Here is a 14,625-nt window from a genome sequence, read left to right as displayed (position 1 = left end):
TTCTAATTATGTTAATACTATCTACAGTAACTCTGGATGTTCTTACCATTTGTATGTCTGATCTTGTTTTCGCAACAAACTATTTTGGCTCAAACTGCAACAAAGGAAATTTAAGTTGATATAGAAACAAACAATATTCTCACACTGAGTGCAATAAGCATTGGAAGAGATTACCTAGAGACGCTGTAGTATCTCTATCCTTGAAAGCTTTTAAGAACAAGTTAGATGAACACTTTTCTACGACCATTCAGACAAGCATGATCCTGCCATGAGCAAGGAGGTGGAACTTCACTAAATAACCCTGATATTCCTTCTAAACCTACTTTTCTAAGATTCTATCATGAACAAATTGTTGTATATTCTAGACGTACCAGAGGAGCAGACATTGTCATCTTTAACACTAAATATAGTTAGAAAACATGAAAAAAGGAATTCTTTCATTTTGATCAGGATCAAGGTATCTTCTAAACAGCTTTTTGTTTGATGTTGGCAAACCAGAATGAACATTGAGTTGAATATGATGAGTAAAAGTTGCAGACATGACAGTAAAATATGTAGTTTTTAAGGACTATTTGTCCCAAGAAAAAATATGAAATAGAGCCAGGGAAAGATAATAGTTTTCTGCATGTAATTTCATATTATATAAAACTACATTATGTAATGTATCCTAAGCTTAGCCCATGCTGTATACCAACCAGAAGTCATACTGAATAACATGCGTAGATGTGATATCTTTTATTAGACCAATTAAATAGCTAGAAAAATTGTTCAAAATATAATATATTAAAAAAGTTAAAAATATGAAAGATGTATATAGGTTTATATAAAAGGTTGCAGAGGATAAACAAATGGATAATGAGAGGGCTGTATGAAGCTCTGAAGATTTCCACCTTCATATATAATTGGAGTCACAGCATCATCTAGTGGTTAAATACAAATCTGGGGCCCAATTTGTAGTTTTACAGTTTTGTACCCACTCTACACTGGTGGGACTGACAATGCGCATTGGCAGGTAATTGTAAAATGAATGCATGGTTTCTTAACATTTTTGCTTTCTCCTTCTGCTTAATTTTGTCATCTTCTTTATCCCTTTCCTCATTTTCATAAATAAGAAACAAGTTAAACAGAGAAATGTTTATGATGCAGTTATGTTTTGTTGCAGTGCACTGAAGTGCCTGCTCCTCGAGTGTCAGCCTGGGACCTGACTGCTCCGCCCCAGCTCAACGTGGGACGGAGAGGCTGGTTGGAGCATGATGGTGCTACAGTGCAGGGCTAGCTGGCAGGCAGCCCTTGCACTGTAGCAACCTTGTGACCCAGCCAGCCCTGGTCACCATTTATACGTGCATTTCAGTGCACGTAACTACTCCACTGGAGAATAGTACTTGTCCCAAACAGTACTATCCAACGTCAGAGCTAATCAATTTACTGCTCCCTAATATGGGCACACATGTAGATTGTGACACTTTATTGCAGACCTTATTAGTCAGCTCTGCAGTAAAGCACACATGTAGATGCACCTACTGACGCACTATGATTATTGTAGTAAGGGTACAGTCTTGTGGTTGTATCACTAACAGGTCCAGAGAGGTCTTGCTCCCTCTCTATGCAGTGCTGGTCAGGCTGCAGCTGGAGCACTGTGTCCAGTCCTGGGTGCCCCACTTCAAGAAGGATGTGGGGAACCTGGAGAGGGTCCAGAGGACGGCCACTCGTGTGGTTGAGGGCCTCCATGGCCAGCCCTATGAGGAGAGGCTGAGGGACCTGGATCTCTTCAGTCTCTACAAGAGGAGACTAAGGATAGATCTTGTGGCTGCCTACAACCTTATCAGGGGCCACCAGCAGGGACTCGGGGAGGGTCTGTTCACCAGGGCCCCCGTTGGAGTCACTAGGAACAATGGCCACAAGCTGAGGGAGGATAGGTTTAGGTTAGATATTAGGAAGAACTACTTCACTGTAAGGGTGGTCAGAGCCTGGAATAGGCTTCCCAGAGACGTGGTGCTTTCACCTTCCCTGGAAATCTTCAAGAGGAGACTGGATAGGCACCTGGCTGGGGTCTTATGACCCCTCGCACTCCCAGTGCTCCTTCCTGCCCATGGCAGGGGGATGGACTAGATGATCTGTCGAGGTCCCTTCCGATTCATTGATTCTATGATTTCTTCAGTGATGCCGAGCATGACCAGAATAGCTTTGGGCTTAGAAACTGAGGATGAATGGACATAGCACTTAACCTTTTCCAAAAAATGTTGCTGGACAGAAGTGTCCACACATAAACTGATAAGATTTATAAGTAGGTACATCACCTCTTAGGGATTTTACTGCTACTGAAATGCCACCAGCAGGTGGCAGAGTACCCAGACCATCAAGCCTTCCAGCCAAAAGTGCAGTTCCCTGGTCTATCTCATGGTGCTTCACAGAAAGTGCCATGAGTAAAGCCAGTACTCCTGAACCAGATGTTAGCTGTTGGGTCCGGAGGGTGGGTGAGTGATCAAGCTACAATCTGGAGCCAATCCAGGGAGAGCCCTTCCCCGCCCCATGGTGGGGAGGCTCCAATACACCTGCCCCACCCTCCAGTGCTGGCTTGGCAACCCCCTTAATGAGCTCCCTCTGCTCTTTTTCCTCCCTAGAGTGGTCCAGAGCCATGACAGAGCTGCAATCCACTACCTGCATCACCCCTGCCTGGGACAGAAGGGCAGCAGATTGCAGTTCTGCACTGGCTCTAGACTATGGTGTCACCACTGCAAGATCCCAGCCACAGAACACCTCTCCGCTCAGATGCATGCCCTGCCTGCACTGCTTGGGCCAGTCTCTACAGAAACGTTTGCCCTGGGCTGTCATGGCACCATCACTGCTGGGTTTTCCATGGAAACCAGCTGCAGCAATGCTGGGTAGGGGCTGCTGGGAAGTGGAGTCCACCACAGGCCCAATCCAGCCCGTGGGCTGGACTTTGCCTGCCCTTGTGCTAGAGTCACAAACTGGTCATTTCTCTTGGGCAATGGGCTTGGGCTGCCCATAGCCCCTGCTTCATATCTGGCAGCTTTCAAAGAACTACTGTTGGCAATGGTAATTAGTTCAGTTTAAGGATTCCTGGCCCCACCCTACTCCCTATATAATCTAAAGGCCATGTCTCAGTTCACCCATGTCATTTGCTCTGTGGCGTGAGGGGGAGGTCAGGGGTAGGTCAGGCAACGGTACAGTAGAGGAGACTTTTTCTCTGTAGTGGGGCCTGTTGGAGAAGTAAACTGCTAACTCTGTTATCAAGAACTAGTGCTGCTCCACCTATAAGCTGTTTGTCTCCTTTACCTGCTGGTTAGAGCATCATTTCCTACTGACTGAAAACTTCTGCTCTAAATGGTGCATGCTTAGAATCAGCAAAATAACTGAATATTTTTGTCAACATGTGAAAACATACCATTCTTAAGGCATGCTTAAACTCAACAGAGAACCAAGGTTCAGTCGTATCAGTATGTTTAGATTAGGCTAGATTTACGAATGCACTTAAATGTCTCCTGGCTTTTGTATCTATTGCACTGCATAAAAACATCAAAGTCACTTGACACTCAGATTTTTTAATCCTGCAAATCTGAAATTAAACAAAACTATCACTGGGGACTATATGATAAATTATAGTTCATGAGGAATAGACATATACTATGGTGAAATGTCTTTGACTGATTAAACCAGGACATTTTTTACCACTTTGAAAAAAAGGCAGATACAATTTAATTAACGTCCCCCTCCCCAAAACAACAGAATGAAAAAATAAATGAACAAATAAATGTATTCTGACAGATATTAAGTAAATTTAGTCACAGGTCTGGAGAGCTGGGTATCTAATCCTTCACATGGTAGGCTTTGCTTTTTCCATGTCATCTTTTAAAAAGCCTCACACTTTCATTCTTCAAAAAACTCAGAAAAACCCAAACCAACCTCCACCCCTGAAATGAAACACATTTCTGTTATCTATCCTACTTTCTCCTACAATTATGGACTATTTTTGGGTGGGAGTAAGGCAGGATAAAGAAGGGAAAATCCAAACTGCACTTTCCAAATCGGTCCTGACAGGGCATCATGAGTCAGGTAGTTCTGAGAAGCATTAGACTGTCACTTATCTTGAGGAGACAGAGCACTGCTTAGTCTAAAAGCTACTCAATTCAGTCACCAGCAGAAAATTTGAAATGTTATGCCCTATTAGTTTAGAGAAGAATTAGGGTTACACAAAAAAGATAACTGATCAATTGGAGGGAAAAAATATAGCGACTAAAAATACAATAATGTATAGCAATCAGTAGAGGTGATATCTTTTATCAAACCAACAAGGTTTTTACAAAAAAAAATATTGTTAATTGCAAGCTTTCTGATACAAACACCCTTCATCAGGCACCGGAGAAAAGATTGTGAAAGTTCTCCTGGGTAGAAATGGAAGTTCAATTAAAGAATTTTTTTTGCAAAAATCTTGTTGGTCTAATAAAATATATCACCCCTCTACCATAAGCCCTGATTACTTTTTCCTCTAGACCAATATAGCTACAACCTGGATACCTAATTATGTATAGTGCATGCCTGTACATTAGAAGAAGTTTTTCCTAATGTTGATCCTGAATCAGTCTTCCAGGAGTTTGTGGCCATTACTCCTAGTTTTCCCCTCAGGTGCCCTGGTGAACCGGAGCCTTTGATGCACTCCCCTAGTGTAGTGGTAAGCTGCTACCAGGTCCTCTCTCATCCTTCTTTTCTTCAGAATGAAGAGTCCCAGCCTTTCCTCGGATGGCTTGCCATGTAAGACTCTGATCATATGGGTGGCTCTTCTTTGGACTCTCTCAAGCTTGTCCGTGTCTTTGTAAAGTGCAGTGCCCAAAACTGGATGCAGTACTCCAGCTGCAGTCTCACCAGTGCTGACTCCATGGTTTTGCTGGAGATGCATCGATCGATGCATGCCAGAGTATTATTTGCCTTACTGGCTACAGCATCGCACTGCCGTCTTATGTTCATACTGTGGTCTATTTGGATAAAATCTATGTGGATTTTATATTTTTTATCGTTGGGGACGTGGGGACTTTTCATTGTTGGGGACCACGGACACCTCTTCCCTCATTACATAAAAAACCCTCATTACACGGATAAAGCTTGAAAATTTTTCAGTTGACAAAGTATTTGTACTGTATCTTCTCTGCTTTTTCCATTAACCCATGTCACTGAGGTTTGTAAAAACAAAAACAAAAAAAACCCTCCAAAAACCCAGGAGTTTGCAGCAGCAGCCAGTGACCACAGGGGACTGTTGTGACCATATCTGGGACTCCAGGGCTTGCGTTCTTGGGGGGCTGCCCACTTTTGGGGGTATGGGGAGAAGGCAATAGCCAAGCAGTGATGCAGAAGTGGGGTCTTGTGCTGCTGAAAGCAGTCCTGGGGGTCAGGGCTTTTTCAGGTGGGGTGTCGTGTCATGCAGGGGGACTTGGGCTACTCCCAGTCGCCTCCTGCGTGTTGGGGTCTTGGTGAATTGCAAGGGTCTCAGGCATCCAGCCCTCTTTCTGGAAGGTGGCAGTGCACTGATCAGGGGAGCAGGGCACGGGGGGAAAGAGGCTTGCCTGCCTGTGCTTCAGTGTACAGGTGGGGGTAGGGTGGGAGATGTGCCCTCTCAGACAGGAGGCAGATCAGGGACCAAGGAAGTCCTGCCAGGTACAGGGCTTAGGCACCCCTTTCCCTGCCTCCTTGCAGTGCCCAGTAGTAGACAGAGTGCAGGGAGCTGCTGCCTGGGAGCTTTTGTGGGACAAGAAAACAGGACAGTGCAAGCCCCACGCAATCTGGATTGTGGAGATAGGGGCTTCCCCACGCTGCTGTGCATAGGTAGTGGAGGCATGAGGGTGTGCCCTCTTCCGCTCCGATGCAAAGGGTCCCTAGAGGAGGAGGGTCCCTAATGTTGGCTTGCATGCCCAGTACAGCTGTGCCTGGTGGTGAGGTGCTGCCTTGCTACAGATGCACCAGGTCCAGGAGGGAGATTGGGGACCATGGAAGCCTTGCACTCAGGCTTAGCACTTGCATCCATTTCCCAACCTCCCTGAAGTGCCTGGTAGCAGGCAGAGTGTGCATGTGTGGGGAGGGGAGTGGGGGGAGGCTGCTTCTTAGGAGCCTGTACAGGAGAAGTATCCCCCCCAGGCAGTCTGGATTCTGGGACTCCCCTGTGTCTGGGTTCTCCAGTGCATAGGGTTCCAGCCCATGGAGGACTTAGACACCTCACCATGTGTGCAGTGTCCAGATGGGCCTCAGCCACTTCCCTGCTGGCTCTGAGACACTGCTGGGAAGCAGTGGCCAGCTCTGGCCCTGAGAGGTGGGTTGTGAAGCATACGAACCCACCAGGCTGATGACCTGCAGGGGGGAAAAGGGCAATGCAGGGCTTAGACAATCCATGAACCTCCTTCTCATGTACCTGTGCAGTGCCCAGAATGACTCCTGGCACTGCTGGAACTATGTTCCTCCACCCTCTCTCTGGCTGTACCCCAAACTCTGGCAAAAATTATTTTAAAGTACTACAGTACCAAAAGGAGCAGGTGGTGGGGAAGCTGCAAGCAGCTGCACCAGGGTCCATGGAGTTCTGGCCCAGCTCACTGCCACTGGTGGATGCAGGTGTACCTCTAGGTGCAAGACAGGGAAGGGGCCAGGGCTCCACTGCCTTGGTCTCCTCTACTGTAGTGAAACCTGGACCATCTACTGATGCCACATTAAGACCCTCAAGAGCTTTCACCAGCAGTGCGTTTGTCAAATCCTGGAGAATCAAATGGGAGGACTGCCAGACCAATGCAAGCATCCTCCATGAAGCTGCGTCCACTAGCATCAAACCGTTGCTCTTGAGAAATAAACTCTGAGGGACGGGCCACTGCATCCAGATGTCCGAGAGCCTCCTCCTTGCTAGGCTCTTTCCTCAGCTCTCCGTTGACCATTGCCCAAAGGATGGCCAAAGGAAATGGTACAAGGACACACTCAAGGTTGCCCTCAAGCACAGAAGCATCGACACCAACAGCTGGGAGGAGCAAGCTGCTGACCATTCAGTGTGGCGCCACCTGGTCCACCAAGGCGCACACCACCTCAAGGCCCAACGTTCAGTACTGAGGCAGAACGGCCCAGGAAGGAAAAGGAGACCAAGCTGGGGCTGTAAATTCCACTCCCCCATGCAACAACATGCCCCCATTGCCAAAAAGAGCATGCATCCAGAATCAGGCTCCTCAGTCACCCGAGGACCTCTCAAGCCTGACGGACAGCATCCACAACTCCGAAGGACTGCTGACAATGAAGGCGGGGAAGGGGCCAGGACTGTACTGCCACAAGGCTCAGGCCCCTCAGCTCCCCTGTGGTCTGCCCACAGGAACGCAGGCCAAGCTAAATGCCTCTGGGCGCCATGCTCAGGCACCAGGGCCACGCAGGTTGCTCTGCTTGCGCACAGGGTGGAGGCGGCACCCACGCCTGGGCTCTCCTACAGGCAACCCACCACCTCCTCCGCCTGCGGCTCGTTTGGGCCAACGCAAGCTCAGGCCACACCACCGCCCCGCGCCCGGGCGCATGACCTGGTCCCAGCAGGTCTCGCGAGCGTTGAGAGATTCCAGGCGCGCCCGCCCTTTCCGCCGCTGCGCGTTCTCGCGAGAATTGCTGTCCCCTGGCGATGCCCCGCGGATAGCGCTTCCGGGTTGCTGTCCCGCGCCTTGGCCCGGCCGCGGCGGGGATGGCGGCGCCGGGCTGCGCAGAGGAGGCAGCTGCTGCTGCCAAGGCGGGGGGCACGGGCCGGCGAAGCGGCCGGACGCTGCTGGTGCGGCACCTGCCTGCCGAGCTGACGGCGGCGGAGAAGGAGGAGCTGCTGAGGCACTTCGGGGCCGTGTCCACGCGCGTCTTGTCGGACCATGGGCGGCTGGTAGGGTAGGGTAGGGTAGGGCAGGGCGGTCCGGCCCGGCTCCCGCCGTGCAATCGCCCACCGGTAGGGGGGGTGATGGTCCATCCCCCATCTCCGGCCTGAGCGGGGTGTTGATCCCTCTCGGCCCGCTGCGGGCTCGGAGCCGGCGGGTGTCTTCGTTGTGGGGACTGCCTAGGTCGGTTCTGCCTTGGTCGGGGGGTGGGGATGGCCTTCAGCAAAGCTCCCTCTCCACCAGTGCAGCTGCTGGTGGCAACTGAGTGGGACGGCAGAGGAGTTTACCTTCCCCTCAAACGTAAACCCCAGGCTCCCCCATGTGGTTGCTCGGGTCTCTGATTCCAACCAACTGGGAGGGGTCATTTGAAGGGGAAGGTAACTGCTCGCTGCATGTTCCCACCGCCTCCTTTCACACAGCCAAAGTGATTTACTTTTTAATATACAGCACTGTTAAAACGAGGGTGTTCAACCCCCCAGCCAGCAGGACAGATCTGGCCTGTGGTGTCCTGCCATCCTGCCTGTTGGGCTTCCCTTGGGTCTGGAAGTTTGGCGGTGGGAGAGTGGTGGCACTGCTCCCCTGCTGTGAAATCTCCAGAGCCATGGGAAGCCCCAACCTCTCCCTCTGTTTTGGACCCAGTGCCAGGCAGGGGCAGTACTAGGCCCCATGGTCCAATCCCAGCATGAAAACATTAGGAGGAAGTGGTGAACTCAATCGCAGGTGGGGGGAGTGGTGCCTGGCCCCCAGGACTTAATTCTTGCAGCAGGGGCTGGCACCAGGTCCCCAAGACCCAATCCCAGCTCTCAGGTGGCAGAAGGGGGGTATTGCTGGGAACCAGGGCATGACCCGGCACTGCTCTTATGCCATTAATCTGTCCCACGGGGCCAAAAGTTTTGAGCACTACAGTATTAAAACATTGCACTAAGCTAAAGAGGAAAAATTCCATAATTCTGCTGAAAACAGTCTTACCTTTCTACATGAAGTTTTGCTTTGGTGAAATGTTGACCTGTTCCTAAATGACTAGAGATTTTAAGGGCAGTGAAGGGTTTGTGGGAGGTGATATATTCTATTCTATTGGACTAACTAGCATGATTGGCATAAAGTTAGATGGGTCAGACCTGATGAACAATGTCTTGCGTGCAAAAGCTTGTCTCACTTTATTTCAACCCATACAGTTGGTCCAATAAAAGATATCACCCTACAAAAAATCCTTGCTTGCATAATTCTTTGATTGTTACAGCTACTTCATTGCTCCAGCACTACCATATGAGATTATCACTTATATGGACTTTCTGCCCTTTTTTTTTTACGTTAGAAAAGAAAAGAGAAAATCTATGAAAGTATTATTTGTCGGTATGTTAGGAATACAGCTCTGATCCTTTTGTGAGGATCTACACAAATGCACATTGAATGGTAACTTTTTCAAATTGCGGTGGTTTGAAATCATCGATAGTCTTGACTATGTTTACACATCTGGCCTGCATTGAGCTCCCTATAGAGATAACCCACCTGTACTCCTAGCTCCAAGAAGTTGCTAGGCTGCCCAAAATATACAGGAGGCTGTCCACAAAAAACTTACGTTAGGATCATAATTTACTTCTGAATTATTAGTCTGTTTAAATAATAACACCAGCCCTGGTGGTGGTATGTTGATGATCACTTCTTCTAATTTTTTTTTGCATTGTTGCATAACGGGTTTAAATGTAAACAGTAAAAGTAGAAGCAGTTGTTTTCAGATTGGAACTGAAAACTGTTAAGCCCTGGTGAATCAAGAATATATATTCTAAAATACTTGAAACTGGAAGTCTTGTAGTTGTGAAGTTTTTTTGTAAGACGCATAGCAGAGCCTTTAAATCTACCAAATATGATGGAAGCATGGACTGCTGCTAAGTGGCATGTCCTGTAGCAATTTAATTTAATTTGCAAAGTAAAATGCCTTGATATAAATTAGTAGTTTTTAATAATTTTTTAAGTTGTGCTTTAGTAATTTTCTAAAGAAAGTTCTGTTCTCATTTCATTTGCTATAACTATTGTAAGTTGTTGCATCTAAATTTACAACTAAATAGAGCTTTTACTCATCTTCCTGCTGCTGTGGAAGATACAGTATAGATCTATATGTTTATTTAAGATTAATATAGATTAGCATATTCCAGTGAATGGTATATTATAGTGTTAGAAATGGTGAATAATATATACTTGCTAGATAAATGTTTTGCTCATAATATGTGTCAAGCAGCCAATTAAAATAGGTGTGGGAGGTCAGCTGGGCTCACTGGATAGTAAGTGATAGTATTTCCTGGGATCACAGGCTAGGGATCTTCTTCCTGTGATATCTTTGCATAGTGTCTGGGTCCTCCCAGGATTTAGCTTTTAATGCAGTAGATGACATGCATCAGGTTTAAGAAGATTTACCTCAAGGTTCCAGGTATAGGGTTATATATTTAAATGGTTTGACAGAATAAGTTTAGGACTTAATGTATTTCATAGTCAAGTTAGATTTTAATTTAAAAAGAAAATCTTACTGTTAATATCAACATTAAAACATGGATCCTTTTCTGTCATCTAGGAAATATGTCCTGTTACAACATGTTTTGGTTTAATCTTGAAATGAGAATTTTCTTTTGTTGTCCTCCAAAAGATTTTTAATTCTTTTTGATTAAGACCAGATATGGCTTGAAGTTGAGCATGTGTGTTAACGTTTATAGGATTACAGCATAAACTGCTGCAAGCTAACAAAACTGGAGTCTAAACTTTGAAATCTTAAAGGTTGTTTTGGAACAGAAATGGATCAAAATTTTACAAAGGAGTTGTGGTTTCAGCAACCTGCTCTCCGCCTATTTTCCCCTCTCTCCTCCTCACTGGGTTAGGCATACCATGCCAGAGATTTAGTCTTTGCTTGGGAAGGAGGTATTAACTATGTATGATGATAAATAAGCGTCTCAAATTGTGAAATGCAGTATATGTAAATTGTTTTGACGCTGTGTCAAGTGACACTGTTGAAAAGTATTTTGATTGTTAGGAGAACCCCGGTGTTAAACAAGTTTAATATACCATCTTCTTAAAACGATATATTCGTTGTACAAATCAGAGCCAAATAAATACCCCAGCATTTATTTAACTGTAGATATATCAGCATTTACATAGGTTGGTATATATTCATTCCATTCCTCCCCTCCAAACTCTTCTACTTCGTTCAGGATTTCTCTGTTGATCTGGGCCCAGGAAGCTGTTGTCCTTTTTTTGAGCCCATGCTCCCTTGTCTTCCATCTCTTCCTCTAAATTTATATTTATTCAATTGATTGGTCAAAAACTTGGAACCTGCAAGTATGGGAATAGATTTTTCAATTTAATTTGTATGTAATTTTTAATCTTAATTCCTTAATAAATATTTAATCAATGGGATAAAACTTTTTAGGTCAGTGTAATAGAAAAGTAATGCCTGTATTTATTTTTCAGAAACATACAGCCTTTGCCACTTTTCCCAATGAAAATGCAGCTGCAAAGGTTTGTATTTGCAATGTCATCAAATGTTTTAACAAAGCACTTTTCAAAAATTATACCTATGCCTTAATAATTCATGAGTCCTCCAGTAATGAGAGTCAAGGAAAAAGCTGCAAAATAAATACCAAAATAGAAAAAAATACTCCATGTGTGTATATGCGCATGTGTGTATTTGCTTGTAACACTATTATATGAAAAGTTTGGATAGGGCAAACAAATTTGTATCTCCCATCACAGTCATTTGCCATGACAGAGGCCTTCGGAAATATTGGTACATGTGCATAATCAACACTGTGCCTTGAAAAATAATGAAACGGTTACGGTAAAGTACCACGTTACTATGTACCAGGTATAGTATGGACAAGGGAGCCCTGGTAGTTGTACTTATATTTTAAATACCATTTTCATAAATTGTGATTTAAATCCTGGTCTCCAGAATACATATCTAATATTCTAGTCATCAAGCCATGCTGTAGACTGAAGTGTTCAAGGAAGTGTCATAAAATGCATCAGTTGACTTTAGGTGGCTCTATATTTCTTTATTACAAAACTACAAATATGATAACGTTATCTGTGAGCTGCAGATCAAGACTCAATTCTCAATAAGTACACGAGACTGTCAGTGCTGTGATAGTAAAAGCTCCAGAACTGACTAGCTCCCTTTATTTTCAAGGCTTCTAGTATCAGTTTCAGGGCTGCTATTAAAAGCCTTGAAAATGACAGGAGTCAGTCATTTTCAGAACTGCTGTAAGATGGGTTGAAAACTATGGGAAATAGCAGCTATGAAGCTAACTAGCTCTGTTCATTTTCAAGTTTTTAGTAACAGCCTTTGCACAGTTGCTTCCATTTTCACTATTACAGTACACTGATACATCAGTTCATATTGTATCAGCACCAATAAAAGGAAAATTTACATTATCGGCAGTCAGCTTTTTTGGTTTTTTTGACTGATTTTGCCAGTAACGTTGTCGATCAATACCACGTGCATACGTGCAGAGGCAGCAAGCATACAGCCAGGAATGCACCCTGGCAACTTGGAGAGCAGCGTCTGGCCAGTAAGACCGTGGAGAGGGAATTGGAGTTGCGGGGGGCACAGATCGAGGCCCTGCAGTGAGGGGAAGGAGCGGAGCTGGGGCTAGGTTAGGTTCTGCCGAGGTGGGACAAGGCAAGGGGCAAAGCTGCGAGTGGCTCGACTGGGGTGGGGGCGCTGTTCCCGCTGCTGCAGGCTGGGGCTGGGGGCAGCGTCGAGCTCATCCTGGCAGGGTTTGGGCTGAAGCTGCACCCTGGGCACGTGGTGGTGGCATTTGGTGTGGGGGCTGTAGCCCACCCCATAGCCCTCTTGCCTAGTGCCACTGCTGCCTGGCCCAAGCACAGTCCTGGCCCAACCCCTGCCAGGAAGAGCCCAACCCGAGCCTACAGTGGCAGCCCGCCCTCACCCTGTGTGCAGGTCCGAGGGACACGTGGCCCTCATGCCTTCCCTGGGGTACCTCCCTCCTCTCCCTGGGCGAGCCACTCACAGCTATGTCCTCTGCCCTGGCTGGGCAGCACCTGCCTCGTTCCTAGTTCCACTTCCCCTCCCTTTCTCACAGCCGGGCCTTGATCTGCCCCACCATGCCTCTTTTCTCTCCCCGCTTCCTCGCTTCTTCCCCCCCACAGACTTATTGGCCAGATGCTGCTCTTCAAGGTGTTGGGCTTCACTTCTGGCCCTGTGCATGCTGTGGCTGTGCATGTGCACATGGCATTTATTGGCAATTTTATTGGGCACGTCAACCAAAAAAAGTCAATTGCTGACCATGTCAATTTTCCTTTTATCGGCGCCTACATGATACGGACCAATGTATCAGTGCACCCCTGTCTTATACTAATTGATATGCAGTGAACTGGAGTCCTATTCATTACAAGATAAGCAGTGGACTGAAAAGATGCTATGCACTTCATCAGTTGACTGCAAAAGCTTTTTTACATATAATCAATATTGGTTATAATTTAAGTTGTGGTATATGACACAGTTAAATTATACGCATCTGGTATGTATTAAAGTGGACTGTGCTGCATATTGTATCAGCTGCTACTTTATTTCATTGCTTTGTTGACACATTCGGAAAAGAACTGGTGAAGCTTCATTTGCTTTTGCAGAATTGGTGAAACTCTGCTTTTGAAGAAGTTGTTTAATGTTTGAGGTGTTTTCTTATTTTAATTTGTGTTAGTTAAAATTAATAAGATACCATGGCATCTTTTATTTTACTGAGAGCACGGCAAACTAGCTGGTTAAGAATTTGGTTTAATAACATTTTGATATCTTTTCTGAAGGATAACCAACTACATTGCATCAGTTTTTTGAAATGCAATGTCTAGTTTTAAAAGAAATTAGGTCTCTTTGGTATTGGCAAGCTAAAAATAAACCACATAATCACTGAAGTCTTAACTTTTCACAGCCTAAGCATTTCAGAAAATAAATAACAAAGTGATTGTTGCCCTTTATCCCCCAAATTAGGTTGCATCCATATTGTCAAGTATCACACTAAGATTCAGTTTGTAGCTTCATAAAGGAGAGATTTATTACCAAAAGTCAGATTATGTGATAGCAATAGTGAGAGCTAGACTGTCAGAAAAAGGGAAAGATAATGGACCTCAGAAGGTACTATGCAAGTTTTAATCTGTATATTTAATATATTTTAATATTTATTTTCTGAATAGCCTAAATGAATCTTTTTGTTTCCTTATTCTATAATCTTTTGAAGGCTTTGTCAAGATTGCATCAGTTGAAAATTTTAGGTCACACCTTAGTTGTTGAATTTGCAAAGGAACAAGATAGTGTTCATGTACTTAGCCATCCTGCACCCTTGGAGAAGAGCAAAAGGTATGTGGGTAATTTCTGTCAAAATTCAGTATTATAACTAAATTACATATACCTCAGTACAGGAAATTATAAATGGCTTTTGTAATATTTTGTTTTAGCAATTTGCAATACATCACAAAAGAAATCATGTTCACTTAAAAATAATAGCAGATTTGGTTATAGTTTTAACTGTAAAGGCATGTATAAAACTGTAAACTGAGGATCCAGTTCCTGTCTGAATTTTTCCCTTCAGGTTTAATTTCACCACACTGCCTGGGTTGACTAGTCCTTCAAGAAGCTATACATGAACTGATCACCATACCATGGACTAGGCATTAAACATCTCTTTCATTTCTTTCAGCCCAAGGGCTACAATTTTCTTTGTAGTTAGGCAGTGCACACAAT

At 45.1% G+C, this 14,625-nt stretch overlaps 1 protein-coding gene across 5 annotated transcripts in view; it reads left to right on the top strand.

Moving 5' to 3' along the window:
• Positions 1-7,025: 7,025 nt before the first annotated feature.
• RNPC3 (RNA binding region (RNP1, RRM) containing 3) overlaps positions 7,026-14,625 on the top strand; it is a 33,229-nt gene continuing 25,629 nt past the window's right edge. For 3 of the 5 annotated variants that reach the window (XR_016442571.1, XM_090048833.1, XM_090048832.1), the window contains exons 1-3: positions 7,026-7,893; positions 11,337-11,384; positions 14,123-14,241. Coding sequence is in view for 3 of the 5 variants with exons in the window: in XM_090048833.1 (XP_089904959.1) it covers positions 7,165-7,893; positions 11,337-11,384; positions 14,123-14,241 (896 nt within the window). In the remaining 2 variants the exon portion in view is untranslated. The remainder of the gene's footprint in view (positions 7,894-11,336; positions 11,385-14,122; positions 14,242-14,625) is intronic. The other 2 variants (XM_090048835.1, XM_090048836.1) reach the window with 2 other exon arrangements.

Source organism: Crocodylus siamensis, chromosome 5 (genome assembly GCF_052110815.1).
Source record: "Crocodylus siamensis isolate JL-2025a chromosome 5, ASM5211081v1, whole genome shotgun sequence".
Lineage (NCBI taxonomy): Eukaryota > Metazoa > Chordata > Crocodylia > Crocodylidae > Crocodylus > Crocodylus siamensis.
The sequence above is the reverse complement of the archived record's forward strand: the minus strand, read 5'-3'. Positions and strand labels throughout refer to the sequence as shown.